A 20,671-nucleotide genomic window follows, 5' to 3' on the forward strand; every position below is an offset into this window, starting at 1 on the left:
AAGAAGAAGAAGGGTTTCCATTACTTGGGTTTTGATTGAGAGAAGAAGGCATAATATAAGAGAGGTAAAAATATCAATTTACCTTATTAACTAATCAGGATTAAGTATTTAATTATAGTTAACTAAATATTTCTAACGGATTCTAATGGTGTGGACATATTTAAAAATATTAGAACTTTTACAGAGATAACATGAGAAAGTTAAATTTTATAGGAATATATTTATAATTCGCTATATTTATAAGGACCAATATGCAATTAACCGAAAAAATAAATAGTTCGAATATCAATGGACTTTTGCAGGAATAACATAAAAAAGTTGAACTTTGTAGTAATATATATTCAATTCGCTATGTTTACAGAGAGCTTTATGCAATTAACCCTTTTTATAATTAACTAAGCCAAAAATGTTATTCAATTTAATGGTCTATTTGCTATTATCAGATAATTGGCCTAATTTGTTATTAAATTTGATAAATTTATCAATAAATTAATAAAACCCCTAGCTAATTAATATGGGCTAAAGTTACTAGTTTTAAAAATTTAAAGTTCCCTATAAAAAACCTTAAGAATTTGAAAAATACTTGTATACTCCTAAAAATTTGGTAAACCTTACAAAAAATTCCTTGACCACTCAAAGAACTTAATATTTTAATATAATTTAATGGCTATCTTACCCCTTAGAGTGGTTCACGAAGATGGTACGTACAGTTAGTTGATGCCAATGGTAGTAGTCCCGTGTAATTCATAGCAACAACAATGGTAGTGTGAAGTTTTGATGTTAATAGACATGATAAAAGTTATTTCAAAGGTATTGTACGAATATTTTGTATTCAAGGTGTGCAGGGACCAAGAAATTAATGTTTAGCATTAATTATATATTGACCATTAATTCCGTGCATTTTACAGTTGATGCCATATGGTGATGCATGGTTTTGTATTCTCCTTTATAATGTTTGGAATGGTCCTAGTCTATAATGTTGGAATTGATCAAGAGTGTTTTGTTTAGTAAGTAGTGGATTTCAACGTCGCAACAACCTCATAGTCCTATCCAAATTAAATGGTTGATGCCAAAATTTTGGTGAAATAATTAGCAAATGGATTTGTATATTCAATTGCCTCCTATAAAAGGAGATGCAATCGGAGGAAGATCGCATGTACAATAACACAATTGAATATTATCAAGGGTACGTAATTCATTAGGAACATATAAATCCTTATTACTTAATTATTCCTTAGTTTAATTTTATGGTCTTAAACATACTACGATTCGTATGTTTTTTTTTTTTTTTTTTTTTCCTTTTTTCTGATATGCAGATATTGTAGGTGGCATCATGTCTCCTTCTCCTCCTCCTACTGCTTTACTTGTTCTACTGCTACTAGTGTTTGTCGCCGTCGTCTGCAAGGAAACTACGCATGCCTCAGCTTTGAATGCTGCTAATACAATGGGAGTGTCCCCGCAAAAGTTGGAGAGGATTCAAAAATACTTGGAAAAGATAAATAAACCTGCTGTAAAATCCATTAAAGTAAGATTAATGCATAGATGAGTAATTAAGATTTATATAGTTTCTGTTATTTTAATCTCTTTTTCTTTTTCTATTTTTACCTTATTTGATCTTTTGCAGAGCCCAGATGGAGATATCATCGACTGTGTTCTTATGGACAAGCAACTAGCTCTTGATGATCCTCTTCTAAAAAATCACAAAATTCAGGTTCACTTTAAAAAAAAAAAAAAACTGATGTTTAATAGCCGTATACTGTTTGGTATGACTTCGCTAATAACTCAAACTTGATTTGGTTTTACAAATTGAAAACCGAAACTATCATACTCTAGTAGTTCCATATTGAATGATAAATAAGTTATATATGAAAAGGTAAGTACCTAAAACTCTAATAATAATAAATAAACTTAATCATTTTTGTCGTATTCAGCATTTCAAACTAATCGATCGTTAAGCAAATTGTACATGTTGGATGCGTGATTTGCTCTGATATTATTTGTTGGAAACGTGATTTTCTCTGATACCGATTATTGAAATCGGTACTTATTTTGATACCGATTATGTAATTCAAGATCTAAAAAAGAATAAAATAATATGAAGAACAAATATTGGAGGAGGAAGAATATAACTAAACTAATGAGCAATTAATTACATTCTGGACAACACCCATACAGACATGTCTACTATAACTTATTTTCTCTAATTAAACTCATGTCTAACTATATATAACCATCAAATCATAACAGATGATAAATTTAATTTTATTTTGAATAATTATATATTCTAATCATAATCAAATAAAAAATTTAAACTTATCTATATCTATATTTTAATTAAGTTTGAATTATTATTTCCATCACAAATATTATTCTTCCTACAAATACGCGCAAATTTTATTTTTGGAAACAATGTCAGAGAGTAGCACCTAAGTGGCCAGCTTCGCGCTCCGATGATGCCGGTAACCAACAGCCGAGAAATGGAGCCACGAGAAGGGCTTTGCAGGCATGGAACGTTGTCGACAACTGCCCTGACGGAACAGTGTCGGTGCGGAGGACGACAGTGGAGGATGTGTTGCGAGCCGGATCTCTGTCTCGCTTCGGCAAGAAGAATGTTCATAACCAACTTGCTGCCACGGCTGTCGAACATGAGGTATCGTAAATAGAGCCTTACCTATTAGGTTCACAACTTTGCACTTTGGTATTATATAAAATTATATTTTTTCTCTAGAAAATTAAACTGTCAAATATAGTACTTAAATATCCTGACCTTTTAAAATTTTAATTTCTTCCTTGACTTGGAACGACGTGAATATATATATATATATGCANTATATATATATATATGCAGTATGCATTTGCTGGAGTCGGCCAACAAGCGTATGGGACTAAGACTATAGTTAATGTTTGGAATCCATCAGTCCGAAACAATAGCGAGTTCAGCCTTTCCCAGTTATGGCTTGCCGCAGGAACGTACGGCTTGGATCACAACACTATTGAAGTTGGATGGCAGGTATATACATATTGCATGCTAAATTACTAAAAGGCATTTCTCTGCGTAAATATACACACACACACACACACACATTAATTTTCAAAGTACTTAAATTCAATTATCCAAAATGTTTAAGTCTAATTATTTTTACGAAAGTATCTGCGATTCTTGTATTTCAAATCATAATTTTTTTTTCATTTGATATAGAACTATTGGAACGTCACATGTCCCGTAATAATTTAATTATTTTGTATCTGTTGGTGTTTGAACTTTCGCACTCCTTTCCTAAGGTTTACGAAAAATTTTAGTATTTAAAAAAAAAAATTAACAAGACTCGAGGTTATTCTTGGCCCTTTAATGAGAGAGCGTAAAAATATACACTCTTTTCAGGATGTACCATTAGCAGGGCTCTTAAATAATATTTTTTGAGGGTATCTATTAAACTAAATTTACAAGTTGAATCCCTAGTCTTAATCCTCTCTTTTTCCCAATATTCATTTGAATTGTTAAAGTTAATGGACTATTAACCATGAATTCCATTTTATTCATGCAAAAGTTTTGGAGGCATGAAGCGTGATAAATTCTCTAAGACTTTTTTTTTGATAATTGATTAGGTTTACCCTGGCATGTATGGAGACAGCAATACCAGGCTATTTATCTACTGGACGGTGAGATCTCTCTCGAAAAACTATTATAAACAAATAATTGTTTTTTCCCATATACTATTAATTAAGGGCACATATATTTACAAGCACTATATAAGTTATTTCAAAATTAAAATTAATTTTACTTTTCCACAATCATCTCAAAATTAATCTCGGCCAATTAATAAAGCCATTTTCTTTCCCAACAACATATATATATAGAATAATCTAGATTAGTTGAATTAGAAAGTATGTTGAATCCTCTGAATTAATTTTTGGTTAAGGAATTCCACGTTTTACTTTTCTTAGTTGCTCAATTTTCACCATTTACTTTGTGCCCAATTGGTATGCTAGAGAATGTGACAACAATGAAATTTAGTCCTTGGATACTTTCAAAAGACTAAACCATATTTAACAACGTGTACGGTCAATTAGGAAGCCTTTTATGCCGTATTACAAAATAGGGTTAACTTCCTTTGCACCCTCACAAAACTATGAAATATTATAAATACCCTTCAAATTTTTAAAATTTCACAAATACCCTCTAAATACAATATTTTTTTCATAAATTAAATGCTCTTACTGTTACTTTTTTGCTAACTTCATAAATGCTCTTACCGCTACTTTTTTGCTAACTACCGTTAACTCAAGCATTTTTTTACTTTACTTTAAAATATGAAATTATCATTTTACCTTTTGTTCACTATTTCTTTAGAGGGACAATTTCATTCATACCCTTGAAAAGATCAAGATTATAATAAATTAATACCCCTACACAATTTGAAATATCAAAATTAACTCTATGAATATTTACTTCGTTTTATAAAAACTTCAAGATATACTATCATTAGTTGGGGTCTTTTTAATCTTAGTTACATTATAGTATAATGAATGTTAAGAATAAAATTGTTTATTTTATCCCTAAATATTGAAAATTGGTGAGGGGTATACAAATGTATGCTAGCCCATTTCTTTTTAAAATTTTTATCCATTAAAATTTTATTTATTTTGATTTCAGATAATTTAATTAATTAAATATAGAAATTTAATTAATTAGTTAATTAGCTATTAATTGAATTTTGCTATTTTCAAATGAAAATTAGTTAAAGTTATTAAATTTGATGGAATAATTATCTTACTTTGTGAAATTTTTATTTATTAAAATTTCATATTTTTAATTTATTATTTCAAACTATTATTGGTTCATGTAATGCCCATTGATTATAAAAATTTAGTCGGTCCTTTCATAATAAAACTAATTTTTTATCCGAGGTCAAATTTTATACTAATGTATTGCTCCCAATTATAATGTGTATTTACAACCACAAACTTTCTCTACGCATTTATGTAGTCAAATTAAGATTTTTTATTACTTTGAAATCGGTATAGTAAAAAAAAAAAAAAACTAAAATGAATTATCTTCTCATTTTGACAACGAAGCAAAAATAAGATTTTGATTTAACTATAATTTATTTGAAATATAATTGTTTATTAATTAATTTCTAATTGAAATGAATAATTTTTCTAAACTAAAATCACTCAAATTTTTCTAAATCTTTAGTCCAGATAGAGTTTAGTTAATTTTCAAATATAATAGAGGATATTTATGAAATAAAATCAGTAATTGATCATTAAATATAAAGAGGGGTAAAGTTGAAATTTAAATATTATTAACTTTAATTTGGATGGGTACTTAATGGCAGGTTTATTTTTGAAAGTTTTTTAAATTTAGGAGAATATACATGATATTTCAATTTTTAGATGGATATTTATGAAATTAGATAATTTTATATGGGTACTGGAGTAAATTTTTCCTACAAAATAAGACTAGGGTTCTCATGTACTTCTCTTCAATTATATGTACTTGCCCTCGTAACATAAATATATTGCTGCAGTGCAAGCAACTCTTGCAAGTTCTTTTCCAGTGCATTTTGTCACAATGAATCCATGATTTAATACTTCTTGGCGAGAATATATATTATATAGCACTTGCGATCTGATCTGCGACAGAGGGACGCATATAACACTACGGGGTGCTACAACTTGGTCTGCCCAGGATTTGTGCAAACAAACAGCCAAGTAGTCCTCGGAGGACCGATAGCCCCAGTATCGACGTACAATGGCAACCAAATTGAAATTACTCTTCGTGTGCGGAAGGTATATATATACATACATCATCTCGCAATACGGACGTAAGCTCCATTAATTATTACTTTGGAAATTAAGAGGCAACAAACATAATATTTTAACCTCAAAAAGCACTCCATACGTACTACTTTTTTCACTGGAGATCCAAGCACACTGTATTAATTACTAGGCATGCAGAATGTACGTGCTGAATCTCAAAGCAAATCCTGCTTTGCGAAAAATTGAAAGCATAGTTTAGTTAATTTAGATCATGGTGTAAACTTTTTATTCAAACCGACATATATAATATATTTACAGGATCCAAATACTGGCGATTGGTGGCTTATCTATGATAATATAGCTGTTGGTTACTGGCCATCTGCGATCTTCACGCACCTCAAGAGTTACGCCACTTCGGTGCAGTGGGGTGGAGAGATCGTGAACACCCTCGGCAGCGGGCAACGCACGACGACCCAGATGGGTTCGGGCCAATTCGCGAAGGAAGGGTACCAAAAGGCCAGCTATTTCCGCAACGTCGAGGTCATAAATACTACTAGTTACCTCGTCCCTCCCCAGTCTGTCTACACCAGTGCAACCTACCCCAACTGTTATGATATTCAGACCTCCTCCTCCGACCCGAGCTGGGGGTTTTATTTCTTCTACGGTGGCCCGGGCAGAAACCCTCAGTGCCCTTAATGCGAGAATTCAAAAATACTACGCTCTCCTACTGAAAAATGTTATAAATGTAAATAAGAGAGCGATTTGGTTATGTATTAATGATGAGTCATAAAAGTGATCACAAAACTGCTCTACTATAGATGCTGTATTTGATATATTGGAATAAAAACCCCCAACTCGTTTGTGGGCGAGTACCAGAGTTATACTATAGATGCTGGATACCGATTGCATATGCAGATTTAAATATAGATCTTGCCAGTTATCATACTCTAATATTAAATATAACGACCCGATTTGTTAGCAATAATAATTTGTTGCACTCAAATCACTTACTCAAAATCATTAAATCTAATTATTATTACTGACGTATTTGTCATTTATAAATTTATCACACCCTCCTATGTTATTCGATGTGGGACTATTAGGTACCATAGAATCCTCCAAACTTTTGTCACATAGGATATACATGCCAATTGCTAGCTGCTCTAGGGCCCAAGTGTCCTCTAATGTCAACAATCACATTATCTAAAGTTACCTAGCTAGTTGGGAAAAAGATTAAAAAAGAAGCAACACTACATTTAATTTGACTCTTCCAGGTAGCAACCTCGTAAGTGTCAACTAATCTATAATGTAGTTTTCGCAAACATAGTTACTTGATTGTTTTTGTATGGGTGGTTGGAGTTATAATATTTGGCTGGAATCAAAACGGTATACAATTATTTTCTCAAAGAGAGAAAGAGAGAATTGTTGGAGAAATAAATTATTGCCTGAACCCAGTGCATTCATGCACCTTGCACACCATTTTTTTTTTTATTGAGAGATAGGTAGCACGCTACCCGATTCGTTTATTTCATTTAGAAATAAACTTAGTTGGAAATATGAATCAACTAGGATTCGAACTTGAGTCTCGGGTACCAATCATCAACCCTTTTGCCACTTGCTCTAGGGACGGTCGGTCTTGCACACCATTTTTAATCAACCAACATTCGAGCTCATACTTCAATCTCATCACTCCAACAGTCTAATAATTAGTCATTTGTATATGTGAATGTATATGATGTATGGGTTGGTATAGATGGGGCGAACACAAAATAGACAAATATATGTACCAGGCGTGGCCAAGAATTATTTACGCAAGAGAGAATGGTGCATAATTGTTGACCAGTAAATAATATTCTTTTTCTCTTGATAAAGAATAAACAATTAATTAATACTTTAGTCCAATGAATATTGGAGAATGGTAGGGATAAATTGTTAATCATTAATCCCAAAAGCTTGAATTATTAAAAATACGCAACTAATTCTTTTAAAACGTACAGACATAGTACTTACTTGATTGTGACTCAATCCAACCAGTTTCACACTACTTTAAATGTGACTCGACGCAATCCGATTTCCCGCCATTTTGAGTATGACTCGGCCCAATCTTACCACAGTGCAGGATGCTAACATCTTTAAGCCAACACAAAGTTTGATAATTTAAAATTATTCTACATTAATTTATTTTTTATTTCTTTATTTGGTGCAGAGTCTGGACGGAGATGTCATCCATTGCATTCAGATACACGAGCAACCAGCTCTTGATAATCCTCCTTTGAAGGATCATAAGATTAAGGTTGTACTATCATTCTTCTCCTCCTATAATTGTTGTCCTATAGTGTAGAAAAAAAAATTTCAAGTGCATATCAACAAAAGTGCAATATTTTTAGTGTGGGAGGGCAACGAAAGAAGTGACGATGAGGGGTGGGATTCATTATCTTCTCAATGAAGGAAGATAAGGGCAGAAGGAAAAGAAAAGAAAAGAAACGGTTAAGCCCACTGCAGAGACGTGAGCCGGTTCCGTTTAAGTAAAAAAAGGAAAACTCGGTTTGGTTCAGCAAAAAAAAAGAAAAACTCGAGCCGGTTCCAGGCGGAATCCACACTCGACAGTGATCAGTTGGCTTCAAATAAAAAAGGAGAAAAATTTTGTTCAAAGATGAAAACATGTGGAGTAGTTAGGCCGGTTCGACCCAATGCAACAAGTTGATTTGACTCAGTTCAAGTAAAGAAAGTGGGAAACTAGGTTCGATTCAGGTTAAAAATAGAGAAAAACAAGGGAAGACTTGAGCCGGTTTGGGGGAGCCCACAGTCAACAATGATCGATTCGGTTCAAGCCAAGGTTTAAAGTGCCGTTGCAAAAATTCAGGAGGTAGTAGTGCAATTTACCCTGCACCCTGTACTTCGTGGAGGAAGGGTACCCAAATGCCAGCTACTTCCGCAACATCGAGGTCGTCAGCTCTGCGAACGCCCTCTACTTCCCGTCGTCTATCTCCCCTACGATGACCAACGCCATTGCTACAGCATCGCGCTCTCCTCCTCTAGCAGTGACTCGGGGACTTATTTCTACTACGGTGGACCGGGCAGAAACCCTAAGTGCGCTTAATGTGAGATTCAAAATACTGCACTCCCCTACTAATGTATAGTGTAAATAAGAGGGGTGATTTGGTTATGGATTACTGATGAGTCATAAAAGTGATCACAAATCTGCTATACTATATACGCTATATTTGATATATTGTAATAAAATTTATCTAAAACGTGAATCCCAAACTCCTTATAATTAGGTTGAATCTATAGCGATTCGATCCTCTAACAATAATAACTTGTTAGACCGAAACTAATGAACCAAAATGTTTAAAATTAATTATTATTGTTGTATTCATCACTTATAAAGCCTCGTTTGATTAGGTCTTGACGTCCTCGTCAGCCCGCCCCAATCACACACACAACCTCAGATTTACCAAACGATATGAGATTTATCTCACACTTTCTATTGGTTATCAGGCTCTGAAACCAAATGTAAAGACCCAATCTGCTAACAATAATATCTTTTTGGGTCTAAACTACCACCTCAAAATATTTGTTTTTTTATTTTTTATTTTATTCTTTTTTTTTGGGAGAAAGGTAGCATTCTACCCATTTCGTTTATTTAATTTTAGAAATAAACTTAACTGGAAATGCGAATTAACTAGGAGTCGAATTTGGGACATCGAGTACCAACCACCAAGTCCTTTGCCACCACCTCAAAATATTTAAGCCCGATTATTATTACTAGTATATCTGTCATTTATAAACTCATCATACATTCCCACATTACCTAATGTGAAACTATTGGGGTATCATAAAAACATCAAATTTTTGTCACATAGGATATACATGCTAATTGCTAGCTGCTCCAGGGCCCAAGTGTCCTCTAATGTTAACAATCACATAATATCTTAGGCTTCGTTTGGTTCCGGGTTAAGTAAGAACTAATTATTTTAGGAATAAGTATAAGTTCAGATGTAAGTCTGAAATAAAAAAATTTTTGCGTTTTGGATGAAAATTGAGTTGTTTCCGAGAACAAGAAAAATAACGTTTGGATAGATAAAATGGAATAAAAAGAATAGTGGGTAGTTATAAATAGAAAATAATAATATTACCCCAATTATTATATTTGAATTTAAATTTTTTTATTTTATATTTAAAATTTAAAATTTAATAAGATAACGTTTAAAATAGAAAAATTTAAAATTAAAATCATCAATTAATGTGAGAAAATAACACACACCATGCCGACCGGTTCCTCACATTTATTTGCCCACAAATATCTGAGTGGGTTAGCTTCAAAGGATAAAAAGCACGAGTAGTCTTACCAAAAGATTTTCTACATGCCTTCCCAGCTAGATCATAGTTAGTTAATTCGGATTCGGCAAAAATTCAGCACGGGTTTAATTCGGATAAAATTCGTTTTCTAATTTTTAAATTCGTTAAAAAATACGGCTAAAAAACGGATTCATCAATTATTCAGATACGTGATTTATACAGATATTATACATTCACCAATTAAAAATTCGAGATAAAAAATTCGGCTATTAAATTAAATTTTTTTTCTCAAGATTTATGCTATTAGCATAAATATTCATATTTCTTAAGAATATAAGAATAAATAGCTACAAAATTAAGCTAATTAAGTAAAAAATTCTGAAAGAGTTTTTTTTTTTGTTTTGGGCGAGGTGTTTGGAAAGGGTTTTTTTTTGTATTTTTTTGTTTTGGGCCAACCGGCCTGCAAGCGCGTGCAGGAGCGCGCGCGGGCTCGGGCGGCGCAGGCGCGACCCTTTTTTTGGCCGAATAATTCGGCTCGCGTGTATAATACGCGAACAAGTATTTTTTGTCAAAAAATCGCATTTTTTTCCGATTTTTTTGGAAGATTACGAATTCGGCCGTTTAATTCGTTTCTTCAGAAATTCGTGAATAATTTGCGAATAATTCCCGAATTAACTAACATAGAGCTAGATAAGGTCCGCACACAGATAGATCAATTTTGGTGAGAAACCCCTAAAAGGCTTCTCGAGTCAATCTTAATTCTTTCTTGACCCATATGGACTAATCTGGCATACTATTTAACGGATTCATTATAAAAATTAGAAAAATAAGTATATGCAAATGAATCATCCTCCTAATCTAATTTAAACAAATCGTCAACTAATGTACCATATCCAAATAAAGTATCATGAAAGAAAATGTCAAGATGGTCTCAATCAAAATGGCTCTGCGAAACTTTCCAACTGCACTGCATTGTTGTGATGCTTCTTCCGCTTGGGTGTGATCCCATTGCGCATTTCAGAGCGTGCAACGAGAGTGACAGAACAGTTTGCTTCCAAGCGCTTTGCGTTGAGCTCGAAATGGCGCGAGATATTATTAAACGTTTTAATACTCTCGCTGTGCATCATCAAGAGCTTCATCTGGGACCATTCAAGATCCAACAATGAACGAATCACCGCGAAAATCTGTTTACTGATCGTTGAGCTCGTTCAGCCTTGAGATCTCGAATCCTGGGGCTCATCACACTGAGGTACTTAGTGATGGAGTCCTTCGGGTCCTCATGATCAATGTATTGTTGAAACTTCAAATTTAAGGCACATAGCCTTATAGTTGAAGTTTGACTAATATGTCCTTGATAGTCTCGAAGGTCTCAAACTGTCCAATGAGGTCGTCTTACATAACACACAACATAGTGTATCGAGCATTTCAATTCTCCTTAAACTATTTGTTATAGATCTCTTTTTCATGTTTAGAAGTTGTGCCTTCCGTAGGCATGACTCTTTTGACAGAGAGAGTTACGAAAACTCCTTTGTTAAGCAGATATTGTATTTTTTTTATGACAAATGTCATAATTCTTTTCATCTAGTTTATCACCCCTGGTGAAATTAGCTATGACTTTTTTTTTAAAGCCATTTCACTATATTTAAAAAATAGGTTTGAACATTATGTACATTTTCAAAAAATTAATAAGATTGAAATACTATTCTCGACACAACAATATCGAAAACTTTAATATACTTGTAATCATCACCTAGTGTCGAATCAAAATATTACAATATTGCTAATTTTTCAATTAACTTTATAATTTATACAAAAGTTGGAACTCATTCATTTTAAAAGAACACATCCCTTTTTTTAAAAAAAAATATTTAGAGAACTTATCTCCATAATATCATCACACAGATAAAAAAAATAAGTATTTATACCAAAATTTAATTTGAAAAATGTCGACGCTGTGCAAAATATATTTCTTTACACGGCCTTAATTATTACATCCATTTTTGCTGAATAAAATCTGTTACATCACTATAAAAATGTATATCTGAAAAAAAAAATATACTATAGGAATGCTGCACACTTCGAGCCTATTTTTCAAAAAATAAAATTTTATTGAAAAACACTGAAAGAATACAAATACTTATGTACCAAAAAAATAAAAAAATACCACAATCACATATGCTACATAAGCATTTAAAATTCACCCACATAGAATAAATAAAATAAACAACACATAGGATAAATAAAACAAACAACACATGTATATTACACAAATATAAAAAAAAAATTATGTACCACAATGGAAAATAATTTTTCTTTGTGTATCCCAAAAAATACTACCACACAGGAATTAAAAAAAAAAAAATTTACTGCACAGGAAATTTTTTTTTTTTTTTTTAATGAGCAAGGAGAAAAAAAAATTGTAGACTGAGTACGGGTTGCCCGCAGCCGCGCGGGCCGGGCTAGGCCTAGCTCCCAGTGGGCGGCCGCTCACTGGTATGGGCCAGGCCGGGCTGCAAGCCCGTAAGCCCACACGAACACTACGACCGGGCGTGGCGGGCCGAGATGGGTCCGGAAGCCTGCCCGAACGCTACTGGGCCACGCGCGCAGCGGTCCAGGCCGCCAAAAATATCTCTCTATGAAAGTCCAACCTCAAATTACACTCTATACTTTCTCTCATCCGCTGTACCAATCCACAAAACAAAAAGAAGGATATTTATATCAGTACATGGCTATGTCCCAATAAAATTAGAAGTAATCTCAACAGAATGGGAACAACGATTCTCCCTACCCTCGCGAAACTAGATCGTTTCCTAATCTCAACAGAATGGGAACAACGATTCTCCCTGTCCACAGTCGAAGCTCTTCCTAGAGTCACATCTGACCACTGCCCTATCCTTCTTACTGCGAAAAGAAGCGTCAAGGTGAGGAAGAAGTCCTTTCGCTTCGAGGAAGCGTGGCTGAACCATGAGAACTTCACTTCCAAGCTGTCAGAGTGGTGGAAGGAAGGCACCCAAGGTGCGACGAGCAAGTCGGTCGTGCTTACCTTCACAGCGAAGCTAAGACACTGCCGTCAAAGGATTAAAGAATGGTGTGCCAACGAGTTCTACAGTATTAGAGGAGTTAAAAATCTCCTAATGGAAGAAATCCAGTCTATCGACAAAGTGGAAGAATTAGGAGACATCTCGATGGAACTGCAATCGAAAAGAGAGGCTCTCAAGGATAAACTATGAGGGGTCCTTAATGACGAAGCTTCGATCTGGCGCACTCGGGCCAAACAACACTGGCTTAGAGAAGGAGACGGTAACACCAAGTTCTTCTACTCGATAGCCAATGGTAGGCGCAGAGCTAATAGGATCGACGTAGTAGTCGAAAACGATGTGGAATACCACTCAGAGGAGGACAAGAAGAAACATTTCTACCATTTTTTCAAGAACCTCTTCGCGCCAGAGGACCTGAGCCCCGCCACGGGGGGGGGGGATTGGTGTAGACTATTCAGCTCAAACTGCATTCCGGGACCTGACCTTGCGAGGATGACCGAACCCTTCAACTTAGACGAGATCAAGCAAGCAGTTTTCCAACTCGGGGGCGACAAAGCACCAGGTCCTGATGGCTTCCCACTACGGTTCTACCAAGTTTGCTGGGACACGGTCAAGGAGGATATCATGCGATTATTTCAAGAGATGTTTGAGGGGAAGCTGTCCACCAACCCGATCGATTATACTTACATCTGCCTTATCCCTAAGAAGGAGGGGGCCACGAGAGCCAACGAGTATAGGCCTATCAGCTTACTGAACGGTATCCAAAAGATTTTGTCTAAAGTGTTGGCAAATCGCCTCGAACAGGTCATGGATAATCTGATCTCCCCCTCACAGTCTGCTTTCTTGAAAGGAAGGAATATCACCGACGCTTATGTCACAGTAGCCGAACTCCTCAGCTGGGGTAATAAGAAAGCTATTGAGGGGGTCGCTGTAAAAGTAGACTTTGAAAAGGCGTATGACAGAATTGATTGGAGCTTTCTCTTCCGTATCCTTCGATGGTGGGGCTTCGACGAAAAGTGGTGCGGTTGGATCGAACTGTGCGTGTGTCATGCGAAGGCCGCAATACTGATTAACGGAGAGGCGACCAACTGGATCAAGACCAAAAGAGGAGTTCGGCAAGGAGATCCGCTCTCCCCGTTTCTTTTTTTGCTGGTAGCCGAGTGCTTGTCCCGCTTGACTAACGAGGCGATACGCAACAACCTCCTCAAAGGCATTGGACCATCCGACGCGAGCAGAGTTTCTCTCATCCAATTCGCGGATGATACCTTCTTTTTTTGTGAGGCCAAAAAAAGATATATAAGAAATCTCAGATTCTTGTGGAAACTTTTTGAGTGGGCCTCGGGGTTAGTTATCAATAGAGAAAAATCAGAACTGTTTTATCTAGGCCAAATAGAAGGCAAAGCGATTAGACTGGCGAGCCTACTTCAGTGCCGCCTCGGATCTTTCCCTACCAAATACCTGGGTTTGCCCCTTTCTCCCAAAGCCCCCTCCAAAGTGGACTGGAGGGGCATCATCCAGAAAGTTCAGTGCAAAATCGAAGGCTGGCAGGCCAAACTTCTTTCCAGGGGAGGTAGACTTGTCCTAGTCAATGCCGTTCTAACAAATCTCCCCATCTATTTTCTTTCAGTGTTCAAGGCACCGAATTGGGCGATCAAGCGCATAGAAGCTCTTCGCCGAGACTTTTTCTGGACCAGTGGACTCAACTCTGCTGGCAAAGGATGCTTATTAGCTTGGAAGAATATCTGTAAAAGCAAGCGAGAAGGTGGTCTAGGCATCCTGGATGTAGGGGCCATGAACTGTGCCCTTCTCACCAAATGGTGGTGGAAGTTTCAACAGGCGCCACATCTACAGTGGAATAGGGTAATTCGAGATCTCTACTACATAAGGAGAAGACCTTTGATGGAGGGCAGGTCATTTAGGCCCCAGTCCCATTGGTGGAAGGGAGTACTTAGCCTCAAATCCATTTTCAAATGGGAATCCACCTACAAATTAGGCAATGGAAATTCTATCGACTTTTGGCTTGACCGCTGGTGTGGGGAAACCACACTAGGCAGCGCGTTCCCGAAGATCTACCAGATATCTAACAGAAGATATCTGAAGGTCAGCGAGGTCTTAACAGAAGACGGTTGGAACTGGAATGGGATTTTCGGCACTGACTCTGAAATTTTAATAGGGCTCGAAGACGACATTGCAGAGCTGAAGGATAGGTTATCACATTTTTATCTTGGCCAAAGTCCGGACCAGATATTTTGGCGGTGGAGTTCAAATAGGCTATTCTCGGTGAAATCGACTTATCTAGCGCTAACCGACGGGGGAACAAGGGATCCGGGTCTTAACGAGATCTGGGGACTCCATATTCCTCTTAAAGTCAAAGTATTCTGTTGGCTCGCTCTTAAGAAGAGGCTCCCCACAACCGACTTACTGGCGAAGCGTGGCTGGGTCGGAAATACCGTTTGTGTACTTTGCGGAGTGGAAGACGAATCCGTCGATCACCTGTTCACGAGGTGTGTATTTACTAAGTTCATTATTGTGATGGAAGTGACCGGTATACAGGTGACAGACCTGGATAATGATGTAATTCGGGTTTGGGAAATGTGGAGGTTAAGGAAAGGTGGATCCAAGACGAGAAGCAGCCTCTCCGTATTAGTAGGATGCTGGTGGTCCATCTGGTTGGCAAGAAATGATACGATTTTTAGAGGTGTTCAACTGAACCCTTTAAACATAACTCGCAAAGTTAAGCAGCTGTTGAAGGATTGGGACCTCCTTATCCCAGCAAGGCGGATCGTTTAATTTGTGGATTTTTTGTTTTTTGTTTTTTTTTTGTTTTTTTTTTTTTTCGCTCCTCCCAGAGGCCTTAGCTGCCTCACCCCTGTAGCCTAGTTCATATTCCTAATGAATGAAGCGGGTAGCGTGCTACCTTTTTCTCAAAAAAAAAAAAAATTAGAAGTAATCATCATAAGATAAAAAATAATTCTTACTTAATTCAATAGATCGATCAAAATAGATTGTAGAGTTAAAATAAATTTGCCGCTAGAAGAGTTCGGTGCATACCTAATACCAATTAAAGGTTTTTCTAATATTTTGTTATTATTGTATTGTATATTTTATATATATATATATTCTTCCACTGATATTACTAAAACTAACCTCAGACACGTGATGCACGCCGACCAATTGAATTACCCGCTCGATGGTGTTATACAAAAGTTAAGCTACAGAAAATATTAATAATATAGTAAATACTAATGCTATTACTTTTAATACAAAAGTCTCGGCCCCGGCAAGAAAGTTTCAATATATAGAAAATTTTAATAATATAGTAAATACTAATGCTTCAGAAAACATCGTCATATAATTTTTAACTGTATCAAATTAATTTATTAAACTATTAATTTTACTATTACTTTTAATTATTCAATGCTTTAAAGTGTAGGAATATATTTTATCAATACTTAGCATAAACTTTGGTATATACGTGATGATTTTTTATTTGTTAACGTTGGAACATATTGGAGTTCCAAATTGGAACGGAACGCTCTTGTATTATTAAATATAAAAGAAATGTTCTTAGATAGTGACATCACATACATCGTAGATCCGTAGATGGGTTACTTGCGATCAAATTTTGCCATTTTTTTTTCTTAGCCGTGCATTAATTATTTGAATTGTGATTTGGAGTCTCAATAGTTGTGCCGCTATTTACTATTCTTTTCATATTAGCACTAATGAGCTGTCGCGATGGAACCTTAAGTCACAATAGCCGTGCATTAATTATTTCTTATCCGTGTATTAATTAATGGGTGTATGCACACTATGTCGGGCACAAATTATATGAACATAGGTACCGTTTGGTTCGGAAATAAGAAAAAAGTTGCTATTCCAGGGATAGATATAAATTGAGGTATAAGCGAGGATTAGATCAATTTTGCGTTTGGATGAAAATTAGGTTATTTTTGGAATAAAAAAAATAGCGTTTGGTTAGGTAAGATGGAATAAGAAAGATAATGGGTTTTGTAAATAAAAAATAATGATATTATCTACTTATTATATTTGAATTTAAATTTTTAAATTTTTAAATTTATATTTCTAAATTTAAAATTTTAACTTTGAAATTTAAAATCTCAAATTTTAAATTCAAAATTTTAAATTTTAAATTTCAAACTTTAAATTTAAGATCATATTTAAATTTAAAAAAATATAAAATATCAAATTTTAAATTTCAAAAATTTAAAATATCAAAATTTAAATTTAAAATTTAAAATTTATAATTTAAATTTTAAACTTTAATTTTGAGATTATAAATTATAAATTTTAAAAATTTAAATTTTTAATTTTTAAAATTTTAAAATAAGAATAGTGGTGGGAACAATTAATAAAAATAATTTATTATAATAAATTTATAAATTTTTTAAAAATTCTACTTAAATTTAAATTTAATAAAAAGAATTTATTATAATATTTAAATATAATTTATTATAAATTTTATTATAATATTTAAATATAAATAATATGTATTAATATAGTACAATTAATAATTTTATAATAAAAATAATGTATTATAATATATAACATATTATATTTATATAATTTAGTTTAATTTAATTTATAAGTTTAATTAAGTTTGAAATTAAGCATTGGAATAGTACTGTTCCACCAAAATGGTGGAATAGCAAATTTCTTGCTATTCCGGAATAACTGGGAATAGCAAGATTTGACCGGGATAAAATATCCCGGTCAAATTTTACCCCGTTTGGCGGAATAGCGGGAATAACTTTCGTTATCCCCGCTTATCCCGCAATTCAAACGGGGCCATAGTGTCTAAATTAGCATTTTTGAGAATGCTCTGAATGGGCGCCACAATTATATGAACATAGTGTCCAAATTAGCATTTTTGAGAATGCTCTGAATGGGCGCCACAATTATATGAACATAGTGTCCAAATTAGCATTTTTGAGAATGCTCTGAATGGACGCCACAATTATATGAACATAGTGTCCAAATTAGCATTTTTGAGAATGCTCTGAATGGGCGCCACGTGCTCTTTTTCTTCTTCTACTTCTTTCTCTCTCTAAAAAAGAATCACAATTTTTTAAGAAAAAAAAAGATGGTAAGATAAACGCCTGGGAGCCACGCGACGCCTATCCGAAGTGTTCCCAAATAATATTAATTTGGACACTATGTCCAGACAATTTACGCCACACTACGTCACGAAACAATAGATATTAAAGAAAGAAAAAAATTTATTATCATAAAAATAAAACAAAAGAAAACGAAACTATCGTAGTTGACATGCAGTTCTGTACGAACGTGTGGAATGTGACACAAGCCGCGATACGAATAACCGGAGACTTGATATATACAAGCCAATTGGTTGCCATCAATCATAGAATCATAATGTACTAGCTAGCTCAAAAACGTTGGCGATCCCTTTCAAAATATTGTAATATTTTGCTGAATTTATTAGCTAATCTGTGGTGACCTTCCCAACTATAGATTGGTCATTCTAAAATTTAATTTTGAATTGAGGCATCTGTAACTTTTAATTTTTTATTTATTTTTTATAAGGGTTAATTGTATTATTTATAAACATAGCAAATTACAAATATATCCCTACACAGTTCAACTTTCTTATATTATTACTGCAAAAGTTCTGATGTTTTTAAATATGTCCCTGCTGAATCTGTTAGAAAAATTTAGTTAACTATAGATAAAATACTTAGATTTAGTTTGTTATTGAGGTCTATCTAATGCTATTAGATAAAATGGAGTTGAGAAAAAAGTATATAGGGATATATTTCTGCGTTCTCCGATGGGACTGTAGAAAATATATCGTAACCGATTCATCGCGATATGCGGAACACAATATTACGTACGGAAACAAACATGGTATTTTCCAACGTACTTTCTTACCGCACGTAACGTAATTTCTCGGCAATCCCAAACGAAGCCTTACTCTTGGTTAGTCAATTAGGTAAATTGACATTTTTATCATTCTTATATTATACATTGTTCCCTCAATCAAAACTCTAGCAATGAAAACTCTTTTTCTTGTTCTTCCTCTTTCTCTTTCTTTACTCCTTCATGTTAGTTTCGAATACGTAACTAGAATTTTTCCGCCCCCATTCATTCACGACACATGTTACTTTGCCAATGCCGAACGCATGTTTCTTTCCCATTCAATTTCTTCTATGATTTTTTTTTTATTTTGCTAAAAAAAAAGGTTTAAGAGAAAATGAGTGAGAGAAGAGGTTGCAATAATAATGAATTGGGCTGAGTTTTAAAGAACAAGAAGATGAGAAAAAAGATAACCATTGAAATTTTTTTGGAAATATGTTTCTGCATGATTACAGCAGTTAGGACTTTTGGCAGGACATATTTATGATGGCAAAATTGACATTTCACTTATCTGTTGTTAAAAAAATAGGGTAAATTGCATACAACTTCCTGTAAACATAGCGAATTGCAAATATATCCCTATAAAGTTTAATTTTCCTATGTTATCCCTATAAAAGTCCAGTAATATTCATATTTGTCCCTCCAGTTTGTTATCATTAGAGGACTATTTATTTTTTAATAGGAGATAAGTAAAATGTCAATTTTACCATAAAACATGTCTTTCTAAAACCCCAACTGCTATAATCGTGTAGAAATATTCTGCCAAAATATTTTTAATGGTCATCTCCTTCCTCATCTCTTCTTCTTTAAAACTAACCCAATCCACCATTATTGCAACATTTTCTCTCATTTTTTTCTCTTAAACCTTTTTTTTGAACAAAATAAAAAAAATTACAAAGAAAATTGAATGAGAAAGCAATATGCGTTCAATATGGGTACAACACGTGTCGTGAATGAACGGTGACGGAGAAATTCTAGTTATAGGTTTAAAACTAGCATAAAGAAGAGAGAGAAATAGGCATAGGAAGAGAAAGAAGAAAAAGAGTTTTCATTATTAGAGTTTTGATTGAGAGAAGAATGCATAATATAAGAGGGATAAAAAGATCAATTTACTTTATTAACTAATCAGGGTTAAGTATTTTACCTATGGTTAACTAAATTTTTCTAACGGATCCTAACGGTAGAGACATATCTAAAAATAGTAGGACTTTTGCAGAGATAACATAAGAAAGTTAAATTTTATAGGAATATATACATTTGCAATTCGCTATATTTACAGGGAGCCGTATGCAATTAACCCAAAAAATAAATAGTTTGAATATTACTGGGTTTTTGCAGAAATAACATAAGAATGTTAAACTTTATAGGAATATATATTCAATTTGCTATGTTTACAGAGAGCTGTATGCAATTAACCCTTTTTATAATTAACTAAGCTAAAAATTTTATTCAATTTAATGGTCTATTTGCCATTATCAGATAATTGGTCTAATTGGTTATTAAAGTTGATAAATTTATCAATAAATTAATAGAACCCCTAGCTAATTAATTGCATAAAGTTACTAGTTTTAAAAATTTAAAGTTCCCTATAAAGAACCTTAAGGATTTGAAAAATACTTGTATACTCCTAAAAATTCCGTAAACCTTACAAAATATTCCTTGACCACTCAAAG

The 20,671-nt window shown here is 34.0% G+C and overlaps 1 protein-coding gene across 1 annotated transcript; it reads left to right on the top strand.

Annotated features, from left to right (window-relative positions):
- On the top strand, positions 1,142-6,649 carry LOC109727172. Its single transcript, XM_020257116.1, has 8 exons — positions 1,142-1,186; positions 1,326-1,525; positions 1,625-1,711; positions 2,417-2,650; positions 2,849-3,010; positions 3,607-3,660; positions 5,647-5,793; positions 6,082-6,649. Exons 2-8 carry the CDS (start codon positions 1,334-1,336, stop codon positions 6,457-6,459), a joined length of 1,254 nt encoding a protein of 417 aa, XP_020112705.1. The 5' UTR covers positions 1,142-1,186; positions 1,326-1,333; the 3' UTR covers positions 6,460-6,649.

The sequence above is a fragment of the Ananas comosus genome, linkage group 22 (genome assembly GCF_001540865.1).
Source record: "Ananas comosus cultivar F153 linkage group 22, ASM154086v1, whole genome shotgun sequence".
In the NCBI taxonomy this organism is placed as follows: Eukaryota; Viridiplantae; Streptophyta; class Magnoliopsida; order Poales; family Bromeliaceae; genus Ananas; species Ananas comosus.

Coding starts and splice junctions, on each gene's coding strand:
- LOC109727172 (XM_020257116.1), top strand. CDS start 1,334: ATGTCTCCTTCTCCTCCTCCTACTGCTTTACTTGTTCTACTGCTACTA. Junction 1,712..2,416: donor TAAAAAATCACAAAATTCAG/GTTCACTTTAAA, acceptor AAACAATGTCAG/AGAGTAGCACCTAAGTGGCC. Junction 3,661..5,646: donor GGCTATTTATCTACTGGACG/GTGAGATCTCTC, acceptor GATCTGCGACAG/AGGGACGCATATAACACTAC.